Consider the following 26,978-nt stretch of genomic DNA (forward strand, 5'->3'; position numbering starts at 1 on the left):
CAAGTTGTTTATAGCTCGTTGACGCTGGCATACAGGGTCATCAAACAGCAAAAGTTGACTGTGAATGTGTGAAATAGAGGCAGAAGAGCGTGTGGCAGTAATCAAATGAGCGAGTTCCAGTTACTGTATTTTGTGCTTGACAGGTCTCTGTGAATGTTAGTGGTGAAGAAGGGTTCCTTCTGTGGTAGTCTGGGCAACGAGCTGTTTAAGAAAAGCTCTGAAATCACCCGGATAGCCCTATCAGTGATCATCTTTTCATATTTTATGTCATCTTGGGTCATATGTCAAATACCAGAATTGAAACTGTGTTGGATGATGTTAACAAAAAATATTTGTTAGTGGGTCATGATTTCACCAGATGGATTTCTATTTCAGCATTTCTCTCTGCAGAGTTTAATAATATGCTCTGTTCAGTCTTTTTGTGTTTAAATCTGACTCTAGATGTGTCATAATAAATGGAAGCTGACTTTAGAGGATGCGCAGAATCTCTTTATTCTGTTTGAACTTCCCAATATTTTTTTTTATGTGCCCATCTGCTATAATATCCCTTTTTGTGTCTTTCTTCTATCTCTCCTTGTGTACATTTTCTCTGTACATCCATTGGTTTGGTCATATCATAGCATATAGACTGTATGCAGCACATAGAAAGCAGTAATTTTCTATCCATTAATGAGTTGAATAAAAAACATGAAAGTAACCAGGCAATAACAAGAGCAAAGTGTATCAGCATAGCTAACACCCTTTAGGAGTTTTACAAAATTTGCAGCATTTTACATCAAGTTCTCTGGCCTTCAGAGACCTTAAGGAATTTACAGACTTAGTGCTTTTACTGCCATCTATGCCAGCACCATAGTCAGAATGAGAACTGTGTTGCAGAACATGGGATCTTTGTCCTTCATAAAGAAAGTAAAATGCAGGGTTTTAGGAAGTTTCTATTCCTCAGTTTTAGCCTGAACAAGACAGAAAAAGGCACTATATTGTGGGAATTGGATGTCAGCAAATAGTGGTAACTTTCAAATGACAGCACTGTTTAGTAAAAAAGTACTGCTGTAGAAGGCAGTATTTTGCTCAACTTTTCCAAAACAGATTTCTCTAGAGATCTGATTTTTTAACATAGGAGATGACAAATTCATGCTGTAGTCAAGAAAGTCTTGATCGTTTTTTCCTAAAATAGAGTTGGATTTTTTTGTTGTTGTTAATTCATCGGCTTATCTTTAAAATTTATAGATCCTTCCTACCCTACCAATGTTCTTCCTTTACACCAACTAACTTGGAATCTAAGGAGGAATAAATATGACACCGATTCCTAAAATGAGCAGAAATGTAGGGATAAGGGGCAGCTCTTTTGTTGGATATACCTACATGGAACTTTGAGTTCACATTTTGTATCTGCACTGTGGGCTTACAAAAATACCTAGAGAACAGAGGTAAGGAACTCTAGCTTTTACTCCCCTTTATCGTATCACGTGTCTATCCATAACATGCTGAGAATGCACTGAGCCTGGCTTTTACCAGTCTGAATCCTATCTACTTTTAATGCAATTCATATGAAGGCAAAATCTTTCCAGATTCATCTACTACTATTTTAGTTTCGTTTCTATGAGTTCAGGATTTACATTTTAAAGAATATCTTTTTTCTCAGGTAGGGCATCAAAATATGGATGCCATTTTTACAGCTTAATGGTAGAGTATTTTTTATATAGATGAGAGAGGTGCATTCTTCTCTACCTTTTTACTAGCAAGTTTTCTACAGTATCCACCCTGCAATAGTAATTTATGATAGAAGCAGCTCCTAAAATGTTTTCCTGCTTTCTCTGGCACCTGGATGCATCTCTTGTGGAAAGCAGACAGTGAGGCATTTCCCTCGAAGAGGCTAGCAAATGAGAGCATTTCTAAGAGCAGGTTTTTGGTCTGAGGAGGTTTAGGGTCTGCTTCCAAGTGGTGTGTGAAAGATAGTTATGAGAAGCCATGTATATTGTTAGCAGGTTTCAAATCGATTCACAGGGACCTGCATCTCTGCTGAAAAAAAAAAGAGAGGCAAAACAGAGAAGGCTGAGGGCTTCTGCTCTACTTGCTTCTGCAGTAGGCATACTTTTTACATGGCTAAATCCTATTTTTCTACTTTTGACACAACACACTCTGTCAGTGGTCAGTGTATTCTTCCATTTAGCAAGTGCAGCCACCTACTGGAGAAAGAAACAATGTAAAAATATAATAAATCATAACTAACAGAATGTTCAAAAATGGTATTACCTTCAGCACAGGTAGATAGCCAGCTAGAAATACAATAAACACAAAAACAAAAATTCAAGTCCCAGTTTCCTGTGCCCTAGTATTAACATATAATTTTGGTGATACTATACTTTGTTCTTCCTCAGTATAAATAGATCCCTCTTTTGCCAGCTTTATCTTTACCCAGTTACTCCTCTCCATCAGATCAAATCCATCCCTGATTTCTAACACTTGCAGTTTTGTTGAAACCACAATTTAGCCTTTACTAGATGGAAATTGCACCAGACAGATCACAAGGCAAGACGTAACTGATAATTTTATTTATTAAACTACCAACAATTATTGCTTTATTTGGCAGGAGCACTCTAAACTTCAAGTAACAACAAATATGACTGAAGTATGAATGAACTGAACATGTTAAGAGTTAACGAGAGCTTCTTTAGTTCCCAAGTGGTTGTGGATGTTCTGTATTAGTGGTGTTGTACAGCCATGTCTGCAGCAGAAAACCACACCTACTTTTGAAAAAGGACACCAGCAAGTGCCACAGCTAGATAATAGCTGAAGATAACATATGTTACCTGGAGAAGATGAATCTACGTTCAGGCGTGTGAAGCTTGCTGATGATAGTACTGACATGCACCGTCGATGCCTGCAGCAGCCGGAGCAGGGAGTCAGGCATCCTTACTGCCTGGTGGCCGTGTCATCAGAGAGCTATCGCTGCCCGAGCCTCTCATCTTCCATTTGTAGGGAAGAGTCACAGAGAATTCAGTTTTAATTTAGCTTCCTTCATTTTAAATCCTTATCAAACAAATGTTGGAGCTGAGAATAAAATGGCAACAGCTGGTAATGTTTGTTAATTAATTACAATTAAGGTCTGTATGTTTATGTAAAATTGGTTTTGGTGGCATAGGAGTATAGAGAATGGAGCAGGATGTGATTAAATTTAGATGTTTTGCTGGGAAGAAGGGGAGCATTGACTAAATGTCACCTGAGAGGAGAAGTCTTTGTGAGAGCTGAGGGGCTTTTAAACAGGGGTGAAACTTGTTCAGTCTTACCCACCTTGCTTTTCTGAAAAAATCCGCATCTGTTTCTGAAAGGCAAATACAGTGGTTTAGATATACGATGTGTTGACTCATTTAAGACAAACAGTAAGAGCGTTCACGTGTCCTGGAATATGGGTAGCGCTGACAGGCTTCTGTCACCCACGTCTGTGTGGCTGCCTAGAGGGGAGTTGCTGTTTTCTCTGGAGGAAATCTCAGTATAAGATATTTTGTTAATGTTTATACACATGACAATTGTGAAAGGGGCTGTATTTTTTATTAGAACAATTAGTAAAGATTTAAAGTTCGACCAGACTTCTGACCACGTGTAAGACCTTCTTTCAAACCCAAAGAATGACTCAACCCACCTGCCTTAAATCTGGTGGATTTTAAAGGACTTTAGACAATTGGTCTAAGAACCGTACACATGCTGTTGAACCTTTATTATTTTCTTAGATCATGGTGGTTACAAAATAGCCTAAATGCAATTTCTCTAGGGGTGGGAGCTTGGGGATGGGTGCCGGGTGCGAGGGCGATGGCGGGCTGGCTGGCTGTGAGGGAGGAGGGCGGTGGGTGCCGGGTGCGAGGGCGATGGCGGGCTGGCTGTGAGGGAGGAGGGCGGTGGGTGCCGGGTGCGAGGGCGATGGCAGGCTGGCTGTGAGGGAGGAGGGCGGTGGATGCCGGGTGCGAGGGCGATGGCGGGCTGGCTGTGAGGGCGGCTGCTCCCGTTGCTGCCTCTGCCGCCGTTACCAAGCGAGCGGGGCAAACGGCCGCCGCGGCCCCCTGCCGCCATGGCGGAGCAGCTCCGGCCCGTCTACGAGGGGAAGTTCACCGACAGGTTTCCCGAGCTGTCGGCCGTGAGTGTCACTGCCGAAGGGGTCCCACCGCTGCCCCGGAGCCGCTCGCCCGCTCTCTGCACCTCTCAGCGGCCGGGATGTCGCCGCGGGCTGAAGGCAGAGGCTGGAGCAGCGGCAGCCTGTGGGGCCGGCGGGCCTACCTCCCTGCGGGCCTACCTCCCTGCGGTCCCTCCTGCTCTCCCCACAAAAAGCCCTTTGGCTCCTTTTCTTTCCCCTTTTATCAAAACGGGGAGCAATTAGACAACATCTCTTAAAAGGTGTAAGATCCCAGTTTGACTGGTTGTGCTTATTAGTACAATGGGTTAAGTTATGCCTTATTTTTTGATTGTATTATTTAGGCTGGAAAGTTGCTTCCCACTGGCGAGACGGCTGCAAGTTGCCTCACTGAGGTGTCACCCAGGGTGAGTTGGTTTTTCAGACTCTCCTTGTGAAACTTTTGTAATAATTGCCCATTAGTGATAGTTAGTGATAGTACTTTGAGACAGGTCCTAAAAAATAACAAAAAAAAAAAAATCTGTGAAACCTTGGTCATTTTTTCTACATCCCTTCTCTTTAGAAATCAATTTTTTCCCCAATGTTAAGTTTTTGTCACAGGGAATCATAAAGAATAGCTGGTAGGACTGTAAAACGCTTCTGGCAGTTATTTTTCACTCTGCATGTTTTGCAAAATTAACTATGCCTGCTTAGATGGGACTAAATAGAATTGTTTTGGACAGTTTTTCTCATATAATACAATTACAGTGATTATTATTAGGAATTGTTATTACTTCTGATGGAGGCCCTTCTTCCTTATCAAGGATGCACCTCAGGATTGTGCATCCCACTGTCCCTTCCCCATGCCCCTGAAGAATCAGAGGGCACTGAAACACAAATGGATCCCTTAAATAGCAGCTCTCCCTTTAAATGGGTAATTAAAAACACACCAGACTGGTTAAAATAATTTCCGAAATTGCTTCATTGATGGTGGAATTGTTGTGAGGTTAAAGGTTTCTGAAGTTGATAAACATCTACTTTTCACGAAGTATACTTGAAGAAGCTGTTATCCATCTCAAAGATGGAACCAGAGAAAGTTGCTAAGTTGAAACTTAGCAACTTTCTCGTTACTTCTGTTGCTGGTTTGATAAAATTTAGGCTGGGCTATGTTGACCTAATGCTCAGAATATCAGCATGTACGTGTGTTACAGCCCTAAAACGTCCTCATGTTTTGTTCTTACCTCTGTGGAATCACACTGAAATGGCTGCAGTATGTTTTCTTTTCATTAATATTTTGTGCATATCTGATGTAAAATTGTTTTTGCTTTGCCTTATATATAGCCCATTACTCCAACTACCGTGCGAAAGTTTCGAAATACAACAAATCCACCTCCTGGTGTTGAAAGAATATTCTACGGCAGAGCAGATGATCCTGACATTGCAGCTCACTTAACCCATGGCATAGAGTCACGTTCTTCACTCAGTGTAAGAATGTGACTCGTTTACTTTTGTTTAAGAATGGACAGCTTAAGAATGTCTTAAAATTTGCTGTTTTTCCTGCCTCTTGTGTTGTTTGTGATGTCTTTAGGCAGCTTCATTGATAAATCCAATTCCTGAAACTGTTTTTCAACAAAACGTACAAAACAAAAAAGAAGCAATCTACTTTAGTAATCGTCAAGCACCCTTGGGCAGATCACGTGATCAATCTTCTATGTTACCTGAGGGCTTGGATATAATTAATACTACATTTGGAACAAAAGTCATTCAAGGTAGGAAAATCTAGTGATAAAACATTCTTCTTCTAAATACAAGATAATCTGCAATTTAGTACCTAGCACATATCCTGTGCTTCCAACAATTCTGGCTTAATAGAAAAATTATTATTATACCAGTTACTGAAAGGCATAAAAATGTACTAGTATTTTTGAGTTACAGTGAACAAACAAGCAACTGAGAATGTTTGGTAACTAGTAGGGCTTTTGGCTCTGTTCCAGATCTGTCTTTGTAGATTTTCCTGGAGAACTGTTCAGGTAGCTGATAACTTAACCTTCCTTTTCCCAACTATTCTAATAGGTCTAATGAAAGATATTACCTTGACCTGTGAGTCTTCCCTCCATAGATTGGAGCAAATCACATACGTGTTGACCATGTAGCTCTCTTGCAACAGTTATGTTCATCTCAGTTTCTGTGATTTATTTTTTCCCCCTAGTCTTATGTCATTATGCTGTAAGATTCCTATAGATTGACTAGAAATGTGGTAAAAAGTATCATTCTTCCACAGTAGTAGCACCTTCTCTAACAAGATATTGTTTAAAATTAGGAAACAACCAAACAAAATACCCACCCCCCCTTACCTCCCCCAACCATATATTTATTCCTTACTTTGCAGATGCATCAGCTGGAGAGCTCATAAATCCACCAAAAACGTTTGAGGAAGTGGATAAAGACTCCAGAGAAGGACACGATCTGTACATCGTGTCACACAATGATTATTATGTGGGTAAGTTCAAGGGCTGATAAGAAACCGGATGAAAAGTTCTAGTATAAATAAAGGTAATTATTCTGCTTTGTGTCTTCAACACATATTGTATGCTATTTTTTGAGATATAAACTATTATTTTTTACTACTGTATTAGTATAATGTAAATTCTTTTTAAAAGTAATGATGTGAAAAAAACCCTCATATGCAATTGAGAGAGCATGACCTGTTTCTAGAACTGTAGATCACTTCATGGTGGGTGTATTAGGCAGTATAATAACTTAATGAAGGCGTTGGAAGCCTGATTTTTGTTGGCTGCTATTTGAAAAGCAAAGTATTTCCAGGAAACTAGAAACTCATAGGTGCCCTGGTTGCTTATCGAGTTTGGTGGTGTTTATGCCAATGAGAGCAGTATCAGGCTTAAAGCCACAGACTGAGCCCAGCTCATTCCAGTGCTTTCACCTCTAAGTTTGTCCCTTTTATCAGTATCCAAACATAATTTCAGTGCAGCTAGACATTCTAATGAGGAGCTCAGCATCAAGCTCTGGTTACAAAGAATTTCAGGCTGCTGACTGGGTCTCTGGAATGCAGGTTCCTCAGCCTGTAGCATCCTGCCCGTGAGTCTGTCCCACAGCCTCTGTCTCTGCCCTGCCAGTGGGCTGTGCCTCGTCTGCTTCAGCTTCTGGGGACTGTACTTGTGTGAAGTGGTCTGCTCAGGGATGGTTACCCTTTATCTCATAGGTCTGCACAGGAACAGTGACAAATAGCACTCTGAAATGAAATACATGTATTACTTTTGCAGACACTTCTATTTTTCCCTGTTCTATCATTTCCACAGGCTGAGAGACTTACATTGCCGCTCTATAAGATTAGTATTATGATAAAATTGCCCATTGTGCTAGTACCAACAGTTTTGTAGGTGTAGGCCAAACAGATAAGAAACTTCAATACAGATATATGAGTTATAATAATGTAAATTTTACATGGAGGCATTTACGTGGAAGTGAAATTACACTACTGTATTCTCTGACTGAGAAATTCTACTACAAGTACTATTGATACAAATTTAAACTATTGGTATAAATTGGTATAAACTTGTCATTTTATTTCCCCTTTTCCCCACCTTTATTAGGTGTTTTAGTGGAATTACTCATTATCTGTTTCTGTCTCCTTTGGTAACTTCCATCCACAAGATCATGGAGAGGGCAGGCCAAAACCAGACAGGCAGGAAAAAAAAAAAGTCAACTGTGTGTCCCATTTTTGAACAATAACATAAATGTTCCATGCTGCCATACAGCTAGAGGAAGCCTTTATTAGAAAGCATGCAGAGAAAAATATTTTTTGAAAGTTCTAATTACCGTTCTTTTCAAAAGGTAATTGAAAATAGTAGGAAGAAACAAAATGGCATTTTTTTTCTGTGACAAGAAATATGTGCTTGCAGCTCACTTACATAGAGTACTTATGTGGATATTCTTATATGTGAAACTTAATTTTACAGGCAAGACTGGATTAATAAATTCATGAACAAGTATGGTAATATCTTGTTTACAGTGAAGTCAGTGACAAAATTTCCACTGACATCAACATAGCAAGGGTATATCTCAAAGTGCAGCACCTCAAAACCATTTTTTTTTCCTTTTAGCTTTTTTTTTTCAAAATAGTAAATTAAACGGTACACTTCTCTGCTCAGGTACAGACATTATGAAGTGATCTGTTTGCCCGACCCTCACTATTTAGGCTATCTGGTTTTTTTTTCATTAATTCTGTTGTGCTTGTCTTTAGTCAGACATAAAAAGGCATCCAACTATTTTACCACTGAGGCAGTTTTTGCTTTTTATTTTGCCTTTTATCTTCATTGTTGATAATGAGATTATTCCTAACTACTTCTAAACACGGGTAATGCAAATTAGTTCTCTTTAATTGAACAGAATTGTTAATTAGTTATTTGCTTTTGTTTCTTCATTGTTTTGTTTTAAGAATTAAGATACTTCCTGAGGTGTTTTATACAGGTTGAAACAATTACTTTTTCCACAGGGGAAGCAATAGATAGGAAGTATGACTCGCCAAACTTCAGCAAGTCTTTTGTTTATGGAATAGAAACCCCTCACTTTAAAGATGGGCGAAGTGTATCCCAATCCTTAAATTGGCTCTGTGATCTGGAATCGTAAGTTGCAATGAGTGAGCTAGTTAATTAGTGGTGTGAGTTCTCAAGAAGAGTCTTCATATTTGAAGATAATTTTACATCTCCAAATCCCATCCTTAGCTGTACTGAACTGAATAGAAAATGCAAGGAGTAATTTTGAATATAGTTTATCCAAATCAGTTCTATCATAGTATAACAGCACTTGGCATGTCTTTAGCGTTACGTAAAAACATCTTTGATTTTAAATATTAAATTGATTTTCCAATTACTAAATTTGTGTTTGTCTTGCAGAGAAGTTGCTGTTCCGTTCTAACATATAAAAATGTTTTTGAATATTATTGAAAAAGTGTTGAATATTGTTAAGCAAATACATGTGAGAGTTATTTTCATAATTTGTAGGAAGAGAGCAGCAAAAATTGTATCAAAGCGAAGTGATGAATTCAAGGAAAAATTTCAACCTCAGCTTGGAAAAGTCCTTGACCCGTAAGTAAATAAAGATACCTTCCAAGAAGAAAATTCACTCACATTTGCCGAGTCTCCAGTATCTTTTTCTGTCTTGGGTAAAAATTATAACTGTGTGCTCAATACTTCCACTGCAGCATTCACTTGCAGAAAGGGACTTTCTACTTGCCCTAATTAGGCTGATAACTATGCAAGTTACTAATGAGGGCTGTGTTGTTTCTATGTGATGAAGTTAAGTCTTACTGTTTGACTGGTCTATATCTGAATTGATCACGCTTGCACCAGATAATGACTACAGTTTTAATTGTTAAACATAAAGATAAAAATAGCATTGCATCTTTTTCAAATTAAGAAAGAAACAAACAGTTCTTTAGTGTCACCAACAGCATCTTAATTTTCTAGTAAATACAACTGGGCCAAGTTTTCCAGGTGGATATTGGCTTGGTTGCTGTTTTTGGTAGACACAAAATTACATGTGAAAAAGCATGTGAGATGTGATTCAATTTTTCCACTTTAGCCAAAAATTTGGAGACACTTTCAGTTGGAGATCTGGTTTGTCCTAAGCATTCCTATTATTTGACTGGTATATTATAAGGACTTTTCTCACTCATTTCTGTCATTGTCTTAGAAAAAAAAATATTTTAGCATGGACTGTTTTCCTTTTAATAACTATAAATGTTCAAAAAGTTAATGTTTACATTTGGTTGTGTTATATTAAGAACAGCAAATGTTCAAAACTGGTTTATAAAGGGATGCTTTTCTGGAATGGCAACTTTGAAGCAAAATACTGATAAACAAATTTCAGGTGAACGGTGTGTATCATCCCTAGTTATATAACAGATAATCTCATATTATTTTAGCATAGGGATTATTTTGGCTATTAATAAACTATTTGACAATTAACAAAGAAATGTTCTTATTGACAGTATAGCAGAAACTATGAATGTTCCCCCAGGCCATACATTTGGCATGTTACTGCGTCCAGATGAATATGGTAAGTTCAGGGGCAGAATAAAATCTTATCTTGTTGATGAAACTATGCTGAAGTAATCACTGTTGGTTGTGTAGTGTATAATTTTCCTAAAATCTTGGAGGCAAAATATAAAACTCTAACAGTGACGTAAAATTTTTGGAGGAAAAATTTGAGAATAATTGAAATTGCTTGTTGGAGGAAAAAAAAAAGAATTTCAGAAATAAAAAAACTTTAGGTTTTGGATGTTCATGGGGTTTGGGGTTTTTTTTGTTTCTTTGGGTTTTTTTGTTTTTTTTTTTTATTAAAGCCTCTGTGTCTGAATGTAAACAAAATGGGAAATGGCAGAAACTTACATTGACATCTAAGTGACAGGGTTGAAATGGCTATTTAAATAATTTATGTGTCTTTTCTCTCAATGCTTTTTCCAGCACTTACATAAAAAGAGTAAAAATAACAAGAAACAAATAAGAATAATAAGTTTTTGAAGGTAGCAGAGAGACAGAAAACAGAATAAAATTAAGAAATTATAAATTCTCATTATGACAAAATTTTGAAAACTAGTCAACTCAAATAGCCAATATTGGGATTGGTGGTGTTTTAATATTATGTTTAATGACTGGGAAATACAGTGCATAGTTAGGCAGCAAAAAATATAAGTGGCTCAAAGTTATTTAATTAGTCAAGACCACAAAATGCTTGTTCAAATTCTGCATAAGCTTTTTTATGTGCTTTACTATGTAGGGTAATCAAGTTAAATATTTTAAATGTGTAGGTATGCTTGTCCTATAAGGAATGGCAGAAGGAACTGAACAAAAAAAATTCATTCTTAACAAGTAAAAAATAATGCTTTTACATTGCTGTTAGAAGGGTATTAGATAAGGTACTGCTACTTGTTGCTGGACTGTGAATGAACTTGCACTCTAGAAAGTGACCTTGGTGTCTTGGAGATGTGGATGAAGACCATAGCTCGGTGTGCCAAAGTGTTTACAAATACTAATGAAGTTAGGTAACGTAAAAAATGGGAAGAGTAACACAAAAATAGTACATTGTCTTTCTAGAAATCAATGGTATATAATTATCTGAAATATTACATTGACTTTTCCATTGGTTCTTGTAAGTATCCTGAAATATGACAGACTGGAAGTGATAGATTAATAATATATGTTCTTTGGCTCTCAACTATCTGGACAACAAGTAACTCTTACTGCTGTCAGAAGCTTTTGGAAGCAGTGGATGGATTTGTGAAGCTATATTAAGATGTTTCAAAATTTCTAGTATTAAGTGCATGTGAGTAGAGAAATCATCATGTGGACCATTTGATCTTTTAATGAAATGGCCGTATCAGATGTTCAGTACTGCTGAAATTCAGCATCTCAAAACTGAAATTCTCCTTTTCCTTAAGACTGTAAACCAATTTTTAAAATGTCTGTTTTCTGTATATGCGCAACCAATTGAGAAAGTGTTTATTATTATAGGAGTTGGTGATCTTCTTCACTGCCAGGTTCCATGTGAGTTCCTCCGTGGTAAAGACCGAGAGAGAGCTATCTTGGCTGCAGTTCGGCAAAGTTTGAAGAAAGCTAACTATGAGAATTTTGACATGTTACTAGAAGCATTCAGGCATTATGATAAGGTTAGTGCTTTGAAAAAATGTAAAGGAATGTGTGACATTAGTGCTCCTGTGCTATGGAGATGCAGACATGAAGAAACACAAGCATAGCAAGGCAAATATAGATGAAGACTATGAACAAGAGGTAACTTCATAGTTATTGTATGTTTAATATACTGTGATACGCTATGGAATTAAACACAACAATACTTGTAGCCTTTCACAACAGTGTTTGGAGTATGCAAATTAACAGCAAGCTAGGGACTTGTGAGCAGGAACAATCTTAGTATTTTTTGCACTTCAAAATTTGGTGTTTCTTCTTAAAAGAAATACAGTTGAAGGGATTACATTCATATTTTCTTCCAAGCTGTACTTTTTGACTGAGTCACCAAGCATCAGAATTCATATCTTTTTTGGTTTTCTCTCTAATTGACATTTCATATATAACATTAGTTGCAATGATTGATGGCTCACTTTCAAAAGAAATCTTGGCTTTGCCTCAACATTTATGGTTAGATTGTTATCTGGTCACAATACCCTGTCACACTGACTTTCTTTTAATCTTAAATCACTGTATTACTTGTTCAAAATTATTTATTGACACTTTTATATTCAGATTTTTAATTTCTAAATTACTAAGGATTTCTTTTTGTACTCAGCAATGTTACTCTTCTGAATGGTGTGCCTGGCACTATATCTGTATCTATATAACAGATATATATATCTTTACATCTAAACACATATGGGTATGTGTTCCTTTTGGTAGAGTCTTTTTATAATGGCTGTTATAGCAACTGTTTTGTTTTATTTATAATAGAATGGTGATGGAATGATAGACAAGGATGACCTGCGAAAGTCCTGTTTTCAGCTTAATCTGAATCTAGATGATGAACTCCTGGATTCCTTGTTTGACTATTGTGATTTGGATAAAGATGGTCAGATTAATTATCTGGAGTTTGCAAAATTTCTCAACTGGAAAGACAAAATGGCTGTTAAAGAATTTGAAGAAAAAATAATTACAAAAGGTAGATAGCTTAATACTGGGAAATTGTGGAAATAATCTTATACTTAGAACAGTTATTGAAAGGACGTTGCTAGTGTAGACTAGGTGCTCCTTTAGAAGGGTAGGATTTAGAGAGTTGATTTAGTCCTCACCTGCCAACAGCAGAGCCTCAGATACAAATGTATTTCAGAACCCTGGAGTTCTGTGTTGCATGTTGAGAATGTCCCATAAATCAGGAGAAAGTAAAAAATCTTGTAGAATCATAGGATTAATTATCCTATCTTATCTACTTTATAGTTTTTCAAGGATTCAAGCAATGTTTTTTACCTCTTAGTCTATAATGTGCTGATTATAAATCCTGGCTGTACCATAACTTTTGTTTATATGGAAAAATCGAGGTGCTCCTGTTAGGTCTGAAGACACAAAGATAAATGATGAGCCACTGCTGAAGCAGGAAGATCTTGTGTTAAAAGAACCGGGAAGCTCAGAAAAGACACCAAAAACACTTACAAGATCAAGAGATTGTGTATTTGCAAATTATCAAACATCTTCTTCTCAGTACAATGCTGTAGTAGGTGGTCTCCCAACAACCTGTAAGTACAGTGGACTGTACTCACTTCTGAGCATTATTTAAGACAAAATCTGGAACAAGTTTAAAAAGTATTGCTATGGGTTCTATTAATGTACAATAGTGAATTAATTTATCTAATCCAAATTTGTTTAGGATTGTGGCTTTGAAGTTGGCGTGGCTTTGAAGTTGGCATGGCTTGGATGTTTGGCATGGTTAATCAGTTCAAAACATGAAAGTTAATTTAGATGTCTTTTAGAAATTATGCTAGTAATTTTAGGAGAACAATATCTTCTTGGAATCACCTAAAATGTTTTTAGCTGGAAGTACTGGACAAATACTGGAATATTACTGCAAGATTTCCTGTTGTCATGCTTCATGATGTAGCTGAAGCTAGGAATTCTAAAAATATGAAAAAAAGAGATGAGGAATAAAATTATATAAATTCTTATTGAATCTATGTGAGATAAGTATCAAATTTGTTCTCATTTCACACAAAATGTTTTATCCTCCCTGTCACTATCTTACATTCTGTCTTTTCCATGCTACCTGTTGATTGATTTCCACAGATTATCCAGTGTGTGGTGTTCCAACTATTCGTTCAGATATTCCTGCTCCTCGAATTCGCCGCATCAGTGACAGAACTAATTATGGTGATGAGGGAAATGCTTATGCATTGTTGTTCCCTTCTGTCTTCAGTCAAAAGGGAGTGTATGAAAGAGACTTTTTTGAAAAAAGACCAAAGGCAGAGGTATAGTGCGTTTCTGCAGAATGGAGTGGAAAGTCATATTATCAAATAAACAGGTTGTAAAATTTGTTGTTGCAACATTACCATCTTTCTTTACATCCATTCAACTATCTGAAAAATACGTACTCTTCACATTCATAATTATTCATAAAGGTGATAGATATTAATTTTATTGAAGTCCAACTTCGATAAGTAATATAAGTAAGTATGTCAGGTTTTGCTACTCACATACTTTAATGCTGTGTCAAACAAGGGTTGGTAATTAACCTAGGGCTTAAGTCTATGATTCATTGTTTCTGTAATGTGAGAAGAGTAAGGCAGTTGTGAAATTTCTATCCTTGCACATACTCAAATTTCTGAGCAAGATCCCAAGCAACATGGTTTAATGGTAAAGTTAGCCCTGCTTTGATTATGTGGTTGGATGGATGGTCTCCAGAGATCTCTTCCTACCTGGGTATTCTATGATTCTATGAGTAAATGTCTTTAAAAGCCCCCCTAAGAATATTTTTACAGGTGTGTCAAACTAGTTTCTATCACAGAGGGATGTTCAGTAGAAAATTTTACCCAAGGTGTCTGTCCTCAAACGAACTTGCGAATTTTGCTAGTGGCAAATTCATCAAACTGCTTGAATATACCTTATAAGTGCTCTGCTGAGTGACGGTTGTAGGCTTGGATCTAGAAAGGACTTGTACAGTGATAGAGAATATAGGGAATCACACACCAATGCTGTGCCATCTCATGTTTCTGAAGAGAAAGACAGGAAGTGAGACTATAGGGACTTACTAGTGGACTCCATGATTTTTCTACCTGGTATCTCTGGGCGCTGCTGCCACTCTGTGGTCTCACAGCCCGGAGTACCTCCCACATAAATACTAAAACAACTTTGCTTCTTCTTCAGTATTGTTTACTCTTTTGCTCCTACATTTGTATGCATTTTCTAATGAAAAAAATGTTAAGAGATAACTTCATTGCCTGACATACAATTTATGAGACAATTGTTACAAAATGTGAAATTCCAATCTAAAACGAGAAAAATCTTAACAATCTCTCCCTCTCTACTAGCCATTATATTAAATATTCAGTCACATTTGAAAGCGGATCAGGAATTTGAGTATATATTTTACAGAAAAGGATGTTGCTAATTAGTGACTGGGGATGTAAAAGGTGTGGTGTCATGTTCTATACATATCCATAAAACGGCTTGTCAGAATGTTGTGTACATGAGCATTTACCATTTTATAATCTAGCTCCGAAGCAGGAAATCCATGCATGCAGAATATAGCTAACAGTAAATAGAATTCATGCTTCATTGAGAAGCCCATTATACCTGTCAAGCGCTAGATAGAACTTTTTTCTGAAGTTATAATGTGGCCTGAAATGGCATACTCCATTGTAGACCATACAGGCTATACAGGGTTCAATATAGAACCAGCTCCGAGCGTGTTAAATCACCCTACACACATGAAATGGACTGTTTCAGTATTTTAGTGGTGGTCTCTGATTTATTTTGATATGGAGCATTAATATTTTCAAACATGTAATAGATAGTGAAATTATTATATGAAAGCCCAGAGTCATTTAATACTAACAGTTTTTGTATAGGCCTGTAGACATGAATGTGAATTCTGACTATAAAGCAGTTTCATGAGGAGACTCTTCATGTTACAAAAGAACAAAATAGTTCTAGGGCCTGCTATTTTCTTCACTGGAATTCATCCTAGTCTATGAAGAGAATAAAAGTTATGTAACTGAGTAATAGTATGTAATTTATATTCAACTTTATCATGTTGATAATAGGTAAGGGTCAGTTTAACCCTGTCTGCACACTTGATAGTCTGTGCTTTAGTCAGTGATTGTTTTAAGGCTGTTGATGAGCCAGGACCGAGTTGTATTTTAATATGGTGAAGCCGAGTTACGAGAGCATGCAGTCCTTTGTGGTCCCTGCAGTGGTATGCTGTAATGGAATATTGCTTTTAGTTTAACTTTTAAATTTCACTAGCTTGTTGAAGACATTAGATCAAATCTGGTTTCTTTTCCTCATGAGTAATATTATTGATTGCACTGAAAAAACACCTATGCTTAAAGAAACAAAATTTAGTCCACGCTTTTTCCTCCTGTAATTTCAGCTGGCATAAACTGCCACAGATTTATTGGCTAAAATGAAGTTGCAGATTTGCTGTACTGTGAATCAGGCCTATATTTGTACAAAAGACAGTTTTAGAGAAAGATGACAAAGCAAGCATGCATAAAATTTCCAGAGCATAAATATAGCACACGTGCACACACAGATGATACAATTGAAGAAGCCAAATGTTTGCTAATACTAACAAAAGCACGAGTCATGTCAATATTCTTCTAAAGCCACCTTCCTCGAATGGGTCAACAGGTCAGTGTAATGAGGCATGCAGTAGGAAGCATCCAAGTGAGAAAATACAGGAAAAAAAAATATTTCTGTTGGATTACTTTGGTATAAAACTATCGCAAGACCCAGAGTTGATGTGAAACATTTCATTTTAGTCACTTCAACTGTTTATCTATACCAATTGAAGGTCTTGGTTATAGTATTCTTGCTGTGAAATGCAGACAATAATCTGATTTATGTCAATAACTACAAACAGTAAAAATACAGTGGCTAAACAGGACTTAGGGCTTTTCAAAAATATTTACTTTTCCCTGAATCATCTGTGTTTGATTTTTCAAATGTGGAAGTTGCATCAACATTACTTTATTAACTGAAGACAATTTTGTACATCATAGCTTTCATCCCAACAAGACGCAGATTTACTTAAATAGGAACCTTTTTGGTTAAGGATGCAGGATGTGGTCTGTAGATTTTATTAAAGAGTGGGAAAATATTCTTTGGCATATAGAGACTGCTAATACGTGTTAAAAGCCAGATTATACAGTTTAAAGAAAATGCTGACCAGAATTTCATGAATTGTATTATTTTGTAGATTGCACAAATTCTCCGCAACATTGGTGTGAACATTTCAGATGAAAGGTTTGAAGAGATATGGAAGGAAGCCTGTTCAAAACATCAGAAAGAAGAGGTTTGTGTGGAAAGCATCAGGAGTGTACTGGATGAGATACATGGATCACACACCAAAACCAGTTGCTAATTTTAGTCTGGGCATTGCATTTATTTAAGTTGACATCAGTCATAATTCGGATGCTGAATACAATAAACATCTTCCATAACGTGTGTTTACAGAACTGGAATTCACCGTTTATTGTCTTTCTGAATAGTGGGTTCACCACATATATATGAATCTTACTGCTATCCTTGCAGGTAGAAGGCGCTGATATCCATAGGAAGAGAAGAGGATACAACATGTTTGTAAATAGAATGCAAATACTTATCTCATATTCTGTATTTTATGTTTTTTACAGTGTTTCTGAGTCTAAATAATAATACTTTGAACATGGACACATTTTGCATTTTTAATTTTTTTTTTCTCTTATAAAAGGAAGGACACTTTTGAAAGTACTTAAGATAAATGTTTCAGATATGCAAGGCCTCTTAAAGATTAATATCACAGAATGGCATCTTGACAACAAAATGGTAGCTAATAGAGATCTGCTTGTGGTAAGTTATTTAACATGTTTAAAAATTTGTGTGAGAAAGTGCTTTACAGTAAGATCCTAAGGAAACTACATAGTCATGGGTGTGGGATCTAAAGTCTTGTCATGATATAGACTCCATAAGAACCAATGGATTAAGAAGTGCAAAAATAAATGCCCAATTGTGTGGCAGAGGGCTCATATTCTTTATGCAAGCTTATGGCTATTAGGTGGCAGTATTTAGCTTTCACAAGGAAGAAAAAAGAATTGATTTTTAGAGGTGTACGTGCACATTACATAAAAACACAGGCTAGGGAGTCAGAGAAGTTTGGGAGGGGTTTCAGGGAGCTAACTGTTTACCTGTGACCAATGCAATTTCTTGGGAAGAGGGATCTTCATAAATGAAAACCAATATATTAATTGGAAATATCAATGAATATATATGAAGTCCTATAAGAATAAACAATGGAAAGCAAGTAATACTAAAATCTGCAACTTTGAATGGATTGGAATGTTCACTCTTCAGGTACAGTACTGAGCTTGGTGCAAAACAAATGGAAATTTTTCGGTATTGACAGTGCGAATGATTACTATTAGACTTTTTCAAATTAGTTGAAAAGAAAAATCCTTGCCCAATGTAATCTTAACATACAGGATTTCAGGAAGTATATCACTTTGTCATCTATTGGTGCTTTAAATACCTTAGTAAGATTTGGAGGATGTTGCCAGCCAAAAGTTTTACTGAGTTCTAGAGTGTAAGTCAAGGTTCTATATATCTGAAATACTAGGCATGCATGTGTAATGCCAGCTTAAAATTTCATTGTAACGGTTTACTCACGTGATTGTTAAGATTCCTCTTTTGCCAGTGTTCTAGGAACATGTAATTTACATGAGATTCACAAGCCAGACCCTTTTGTGCATTATTGTTGTGGCGTTAATAGTAGCTGTCTTACATCAAGTAGAAAGAGTTTGCTTTCTGGTATCTCCAGGGAGCAGGTGGTGGAAATGCTGCTTGATGAAGGCAGCTTCCTTCCTGCTGTGAACGAAAGTTGTTCTATGCTGTTGTTGCCTTGCCTTCCCATCCTTCTGGAACTCTGTGCACGCACTGGGAAGCATGCAGGGACCAGACTGTGACTGTCCCAAGTGAAATCATAACAGAAAGATGAATGTGCTCGTAATTTCAATTTAATTTATTATGTCAGGATTTTACTACCTCCAGTGAAATTCTCTAACGCTCCTCTTCTGCTCATATAAGGTGGGAGGGAAGAATCCTTTACCTTCGTTGCAGTGTGCTTCCAAAAGCATCAGACAGAATTGCTTTAAAAAATACTAATTTAGAATAAAAAAATATACTGTTTTTCTCCTTCAATAGAAAGTTTTAGATGAAAGATTTAAACTCACTTCAGGGAAAAATGAAAAAAAACCCCAAACAAATCTCTGTGTGTATGTATATATGTGTGTATGTGTATGTATATATATATGAGATCTGTTGTGTTTGTTCAGCTGCTGGAAATTCTGTGTACTCTATTTTTTGAACCTAGTGTAAAGATACCCACTTTCATTCCTCTACTTTCAGTATAATCTTCTCCTTTGTCAGTGCAATGGAATTCACATTGTTCTTGGGCAGTCTGCTAAATAAATCCAGAATAAAGAAGACGGTTTAGTTTTTTGCCAGTATGTTTCTAACCGCAGACTACAGGTTTCCTTTTCAGCTTGGGTTTGAAATTAACTGGAAGTGGTTTTTACCTACACTTACCCCTTCTGAAGCTTTATAGGATTAATCACTGAACAGAGCTCTAAATTCTACTTGTAGATGCTTGTTTTTAATCACAATATACACAGGAGGCCCCTGAAAGATTGAATTGCTGTGACACAGTTAGTTACTTCTGGGGAGTTTCCCAATCCTTTTATTTTCTTTTGTTAAATGCTTTATGCCCACAGAGTTTTGGTACAGATTTTTCTATTTCATTTCTGTTTGACTTCCCAACACATGTGAATTCAATGACATATTTATAGGCTTTAGAGCTGCAAGTTGTGTTCTGTGATTTTTATGGTTCCCTTAATATATTCCAATTGAAAGAAAATAAAAAGTTTGCTTTCTTCTATATTGCAGCATGATTTTCTTTATCTAGTTCATTTAACCAGGACAGAGACTACCTTTTGCTAACCTTTGGGTCATACCTTAGGCAAAGTTTTCCAGAAAAAAGGTTAGCAAAACAACCTCCACTATGACAGAAAAGCCATGTGTTCTAGGAGCAAACATACAAATTTAGCACTTGAGTGAATTTATCTGTCAACAGTTATGTTACCAAATCACAGACATTGTAAATACGTTGACTGAGACTTTGTGGACAAAACTAATTGTCCTGGTTTGAGATAAAACAGAATCAATTTTCTGTTCAGTAATTTTATTTCTTAGCTAGGCCTCTTCTAACTCTCTGAAATTAACAGCATGTTGTGCCGAAAACAGTTCGTTCAGAGTGATAAGACCAACAGTTTGTGACAAGGAATGGTAGCAGTGAGGCTCTTGCTTATACTTATTGCTATAACAACCAAGGTCAGCTAATTCTGTTATCTGCCCCGTTAGAGGGCTGGAAGCGGAGAAGCGCAGAGGGGTCCCACCTGCAGGGAGGAGCGGACGGGACAGGTGACCCAAAACTGACCAACAGGGGTATTCCATCCCATCTACCCCATGCTCAGTATAAAAGCTGAGGGATCAAAGGGTCAACTCTCTTCCTTCAGTGGCTGATGTCCGCCTGTTCATCTGCCTTTGATCCCGATCCCTGTGTTCCTGACTCCAACTCTGGAATCCAGTTCCCACCCATCGCTGAGTCCAGCTGGGACTTCCCCAGTGCCTGCCGGTGACGTCATCCTGGGAGCTTAATACGGTTTTGTATATACTGTATCTATTTCATTATTTTCCTTTTTATTTTATTATTAATATTTCATTAAAGTAGTTTAGTTTCTTCTAAACTCATAAATCTCTTTATCTCTCCTCCTCCTCTCCATGAACGAGAGGTCGGAGGGGAGCATCTGTCGCTGGCCATTGGCCAATTTGGACAAAACCAAGATACTAATAAACAGCAAATCCTGGTAAAGGTAAGTATTTTGGTAAAAACCAGTGAGTTGTAGACATTTTGGGCCAAATTTTCTTCATTGAATTTACATAAAAATAGATACTGGATAAAAGACACAGCGTGTTATTTGTGCACTATTTCTCCATTAACCCCTTTTTCACTATGATTATTCCAAAGAATAGCATATTTAATAATGATGCATTTTTAATTGGTTCTGTCAAATGAATTGAACTCCTCTTAAGTTCATCTTAGAGCAGATACATCAGTTTCCAGGGACAGAGTGGAGAGGTCTTCCTTTCTACAGAGGTAGAGGCCGGTGTTTTCGTCTCCCCAAAAGCCATGCCAGGGATACTGACTTTCAATACCTGAAAACACCTGTAAAAGATAAGGCTGAAGATTTGAATGGGCAAAATTCTTTGTTATTCATTCTATATTTCTGTCTCTCAGTCTTTAGAAGGTGAATATTAGCACAGAGAAGTGCACAACTAATATGACTCACTTGGCAGTGACTTGTGCTATGTAAAGCAGATGTTGGACTCCATTATTCTTTCTACTGTTATCCAATGGAAAAAACCGTCTGTGCAATGACTTATGTTTGAGACGCTGGAAGATCCAGCCCACTGTCTTCCACAGAAATGTATGTACAAACAAATGTAGACCTTGCCTTGATATTATTACTACATAACTTTAATACATGTCTTAAAAAGATTAAGTATTTTTTGTTTTCAGTAAATTAAGAATTGCTGGTTTTCAGTGATTTACCTGACTCAAGTAAATTTCCTCGTCCTGGAACTCATTCTTAGCAGTGAATGGCCAGTTTGGCTTGGTTGGTGGGTTTGGTTTTTAAACAACTGTATGTAATTACTTGGGTGCTAAATAGAATGTTAATAACCTTTTATACTAAGAATAATACTTCAAATGGATGTCTAAGCAGAAAAGGAGGTATTGGGGCAAAGTGCCCAGAAATATGATTTAAGACTCCATCTTGCCAACAGATATAAATAGGTAGGATGTTTTTGGAATGGTTTATACACCCTAATTAGTTGGTGTTTGCCATTAGGAGGTATTTTTTTGGAAACGGGTTATTTGCATTTGACAGTCTATCACTGGGCACCATCTGCCTGCGTGGTTTCACCGTGCTGAATGGCCAGAATGCTGTTCTAGCAGATGGGCACGAGTTTAGGCATGCCAAAGAAACACTAAAGGCTACGTGGTTGCGCAGTTGGGATAGGGTCTATATTTCTTAATTACTCTTTTCTTACTCTTAATTACTATATTAGTTTTGAAAACGCCAATATAGATTATGCAAACCTGTAGGAAGGATTTTGGCATCTTTGATCGGGATTAATCTGCAAAGGGAAAGGTGGTTAAAACAGTCTTTGCTGTGTTCTGATTTGCCAAGGTAGGTGCTGCTTGATGTCTGCCAAATGTGCACAACCTCTCTGAGCAGGCTGGAGTAGACAGAGAACTTGTGCACCCCGGCTCTGCATTCCTGACTTCCAAATGTCATAACCATGGAAAATATATATTCCTTGGGACGCAAGTATGTGCAGCTGCGTTCTGAAATTATGCTCTCGGAGATTAGGTGGTAAATTCTATAATACCTAAATAGTAAGTCTTTGGTGTATTCTGCATGTTTTCAAAGCTCACTCCTCATTCCAGTGCCTAGATGTAAATGGAAATGGCAAAACTAAGGCCTAATCTGAAAAAAAGAGAAGCGTCCGAGTATCACTGGCAGATTTTATTCATGTGGCTTTTGTGAAGTATCTCTTCCTCGAGTAATAGGGATCATACATTCTGCATCTTAAAAATAATAATAATTATGTTGTGTGTGGTGTATACTTACTAGATAAGATTCTACCACAAAATCAGATCAAAAGCAGACGGAGTAGCTTAAGAACACATACTTCTAGAAATAGCTTTTCTGTGAGCCTTGAAATTTTCTGCAGATTCTAGAAAATGTCAAGTATTTCTTTGAATCTGAGGTGGAACAAAGGACTGAAATAAGAGCTGAAGGGTTTTCAAATGGTACCAGTTAACCATGGGGTGATTTTGTTTTCCTAGCAGTTTTCAACAGATTATAGAAACATATGCCATCCCATGTGAATACTACACTAAAGGTGCGTCCCCCCCCCAGCGAGCGACAAGGCTGAATGCATAACAGAATTTAGGGCTATATTTTTTGCTAGTGAGCAATGAATATAAAATAAGAATGTAAAGAGTATCTGTGCAGGGCAACCCAAAGATTCTGCCTAGCCCAGTGTCCCATCCGACACTGGCCAAAAATGTGATTAGGGAGAAATAGCAGATCAGGGCAAACATTATGATGGTGCTTCCTAGCAGCCTCCCAGTGCTTCAACCACTTGAACCCTTCTGAAAAGCATGCGTTTTCCTTATATTCAATGATCTTAAACACATTTCTCTTCAGGAACTTACCCAGGCTGCCCTTGACACTTTGTGATACTCTGTCCTCTACAACGTCTTTTGACAAGGAGTTCCATAGCTTTAGCAATAAGCTGAACAGAAAAACTACCTCCTTTGCTTGTTTTAAACCTTCTTTCTGATGGCTTAATATGATGGAAGATAAATAAATCAATTTCTAGGCACTGTCAGTGATACAGATATTTATAGACCTTTACCGCATCCCTCCTAAATGCTGGCCAGGGACTGCTTGCCTGGGGATTGCGTGTATAGAAATAATTCCGAAGTGTTCTTTGGTATGTTACTTTTCTCTGAAGTTTTTCTGATTCTGCAGCACGTTTTCTGAGATACAGAGAACATGGATTTTAAAAAAAAAAAAAAAAAAAAGCAGACAGGAGCCTTCTCTGTGCCGTCAGTTTATTTCCCCTAATAACAGTATTAGGAATGATTACTGTATTTCAAACACAGAGGAGGGGGTAGTTTCAAAGCTGTTTTGTGCAATTACAGGGCAGCCGGCACCGCCCAAGTCAGTAAGGCACTGCTGAGTGCAACAACCTTGTGATACATAGCTATATGCTTAATGCAAACGTAGTCCCCCATGACCTGCTTTGCTCTTAATAAATACACCGAGTCAAGTGGATTTGAGTCCAGTTTGCATGTTGTCGTGAGAACAGAATTTTGGTTCAGTTTATACACCGGGACAGTCTATTGTTTTCTTTCATAAAATGCTTTGGAGGTGTTGGATGGAAGATGAAGCCTAAGATTAAACTGGTTTTGCTTTAATAAATACTCTGTTTCACTGCCGCCATGGTACATATAGCAAGGTAAATTGTTAAGCTGCTAGTGAGAAATGTTTATTGTACTGAGATGTAATTCTTCCTCTGCATAAATTCAGCAAAGGGATCCAGCTACCTCTTACATCTATAATAGGCCTAGATTAGTGCACGAGCTCGTGCTAACCCTGTGAAAATAAAAATCAGGTTCAATCTGTTAGCTTTCTTAAATGCCAGGTCTCTTGATCTAGGGCCAAAGCTAATGCTATCTGCCAGTGTTCTTTTTGCTGTTCAGTCGCAGCGGGAGTGTAGAATAATGCTATTTCTGTACTTACTGGTCGTCTTATTCCGGTGGATTTATATGGGTAACAAAACAGCACTCAGAGTACAGTACTGCTGAAAGCCAAATGTGAACGGATTCCAGGCTTCTGATCTCTCAATAACCACCTCCTTTGAAGTCCTTATTTGCACTCTCTTTAGAATGCGAAGCAGCACAAAGAACTTCTGAGGAAGAAACAAGCTAATGATTAATTACCTCATTTGAACTGGACTTAAATTACAGTTAAAATAGTAACACGATGCATAGGCGTATTTTTTTATTTATTTTTTTAAGTATGCTTTTGTCCTTATGCTACAGGGGGGGAAACAAAGACTCATATTGCCATTTTTTAGGACAAATGCGAAACGCGTTTTAGCTGTGCAGCTGTCTACTGGAGACTGAATACATGCAGGCACATAATTGTCTGTCACAGACCTGGTTTTCTTTTCTAATTTAATCACACAGGTGGTTAAGTAAACCAGTTAACCCTTGTTAAACCATCAGTTAACCCTTGTTAAACCATCATCAAAGTTTAATATATCCTTGCTTAAGTTAGTACACAGTTCACCTCTAAACTTGCTTTGACATGAAACTTAATACCAGTAACAGAGGGATAAGATTGGGACCAAAAGCTTAAATATCATAACAAGTATTTCTCACTTGAATAATAGGTATTGTTTCTTAAAACCTTTTTTTTTTTTTTTTTACTGCTGGAAACAATAGCAGTAGCCTGACTACGTTGTCACAGAAAGTGCTAGTACTTCATTACTGACTCATTTTTTTGCTTCAAGCTATTTCCCACCATTTATTGTGTTTGTCAGCTTTTCAGTTCAGACGATTTACTGAGGGATAATATTGAGGACAGTAGGAACACGCAGCCTAATAGTGTTTGCAGGTGGTCAGAGACGCGCTAACAATGCTCTGGTGTCGCCATTATTGGTCTTATTATTTGAGAACAAGAAGAGCCGAGAGATTGTTGAATAAAAGGCTGCATGGCAAACATTTGTTCATAAAACTAGGAATGGTTCGGATGAGCGGTGATTGTTTCCCTTTCTACTGCTTCTCCACTGGAGAATTAGGGAAGCAGAGTGCTATCCTGAAAAGAGCTTTGCATGAACTGAAGAGATTTGGGCCCTGGGGCTTGAGAGATGTCAAATGTCATGTCAAGTTCTGCCTATGGTTAACCAGTTAACAGAAATGGTGGGGGAAAAAGACCCTGTTTGGAATGAAAGGAAAAGAAATTAATGTTTTGTATGCTGTTACACAGCTTCTGTGGATTATTCCCTTCTTAAGTACAAAAAAGGGAAGGTACAAAAACACAGCCTCTCCTCTTTTTTCATTATTCCACTGAAGCAAGTAGAACAAACACGATACGAAGAAAATTGGAGAAAGTGGGGAAATTAGAAATGAGTAACATACGAAAAGTCACAATTTTTCTTTTCACAGAGAAGAAAAACTTGCATCAAAATGACTTTGTTTGTTTGTTTTTCTTTGATAAGAAGAACAAAAGTCTGGAGGGACTTTTCAGTCAGCTCCACCCGCTTCTGCAAAAGAGCCTACATGGAAGAAAGCTGTGATTCTCTAAAGGGAAATGCCTGAAAGTCCAGAGTCTTTCTTGAAATACAGCAGAACGTTTGTGAGAAAAGACGTATTGTACCTGTCTGTAGAGTCGCTGTCATTCTTCAGTATTAGAAGATGATTTGAAATGTTGAGAGAAAGGTTGTGTATTGGATTGTACAACAGCAGTTTGCCAGCACAATGTGTGCCTGGCTCCCCAGCGTGTGCAATATGCAGCACCTTTTATGGAAAGACTTTTATACAGGATGGTTATACGCTGTATCATATTTGTTTCATGTCCAGCTACACTTTTTAGGACTGTAAGTCTAATTATATATAAATTCCTGTAGTGAAACAGAAAATAAACATCAGAGTTTAGAACTATCTAGAGATTATAAATGGGTTATTGCTTACATAACAATGAAATAAATTTAACAACAACTTCAGTTACCCGTAAGCTTTCAAACTTAAAAGCAAGTCCTAGGTTTTTGGGGGTTTGTTTTTTGGTGGGTTTTTTTTTCCCTTTTTTTAATTTTTTTTTTTGTGTAGCCCTTTTCAAATAGAAAGGGCTCATTTCTAATACAGAGGGCGCATGAGATATTCAGACAGTGCTTTATTATCCCAAGAGCTGTGGGAGGAAACATTCCCTGTTAGGCAAATTATTATTTTGTGGAGGAAATGAGGGAAGGAGCAAAAAGAGTGGGGGCAAAGAAATTTCTACAGAATGTGTTTTTCTCTCCCCCCCCCCCTTATTAAATCACATTAGAATTTTCTATACAGGGGATTTCTTTCTGTCAGTCACCTAATGAGTTAGAAAAAGGCAAGTAAAAGCAATAAAATGATGACTGTCTCCTAATTCCATTCTTACTCTTTTTCTTGACATGCTGAAGAAACACTGACAAGACCCACAGTACTTCTTATATATATCGCTCATTATAAACTAGAATAATTTATTCTGCTGATTCTTTATTTTGAATGACTATAGAAATATGCTCATAAATCATTGTTCTTCACTAAGTTGTTAGCCGTGCAATAGAAATATGATATTTTATTATACTCTTTAATTCCACTGAAACCGTGGAAATATCAGTAATTTTGACATTAGTGAGTGACTGCTGGTGGGGTGATGTGGAAAATACACTCGCCTTAAATATTTTGTAGTGTTTCATACAAGTGGGAGGACATG

At 37.2% G+C, this 26,978-nt stretch overlaps 1 protein-coding gene across 1 annotated transcript; it reads left to right on the plus strand.

Annotated features, from left to right (window-relative positions):
- The first annotated feature begins 4,063 nt into the window (after positions 1-4,063).
- On the plus strand, positions 4,064-17,203 carry EFHB (EF-hand domain family member B). Its single transcript, XM_054192397.1, is given in 13 exon segments — positions 4,064-4,129; positions 4,468-4,530; positions 5,444-5,587; positions 5,691-5,871; positions 6,492-6,602; positions 8,616-8,745; positions 9,124-9,207; positions 10,113-10,180; positions 11,635-11,789; positions 12,583-12,815; positions 13,180-13,361; positions 13,906-14,087; positions 17,039-17,203. Coding segments are annotated over 13 exon segments (1,764 nt in total).
- The last annotated feature ends 9,775 nt before the right edge of the window (positions 17,204-26,978 follow it).

This window comes from Rissa tridactyla, chromosome 2 (assembly GCF_028500815.1).
Source record: "Rissa tridactyla isolate bRisTri1 chromosome 2, bRisTri1.patW.cur.20221130, whole genome shotgun sequence".
Classification (NCBI taxonomy): domain Eukaryota; kingdom Metazoa; phylum Chordata; class Aves; order Charadriiformes; family Laridae; genus Rissa; species Rissa tridactyla.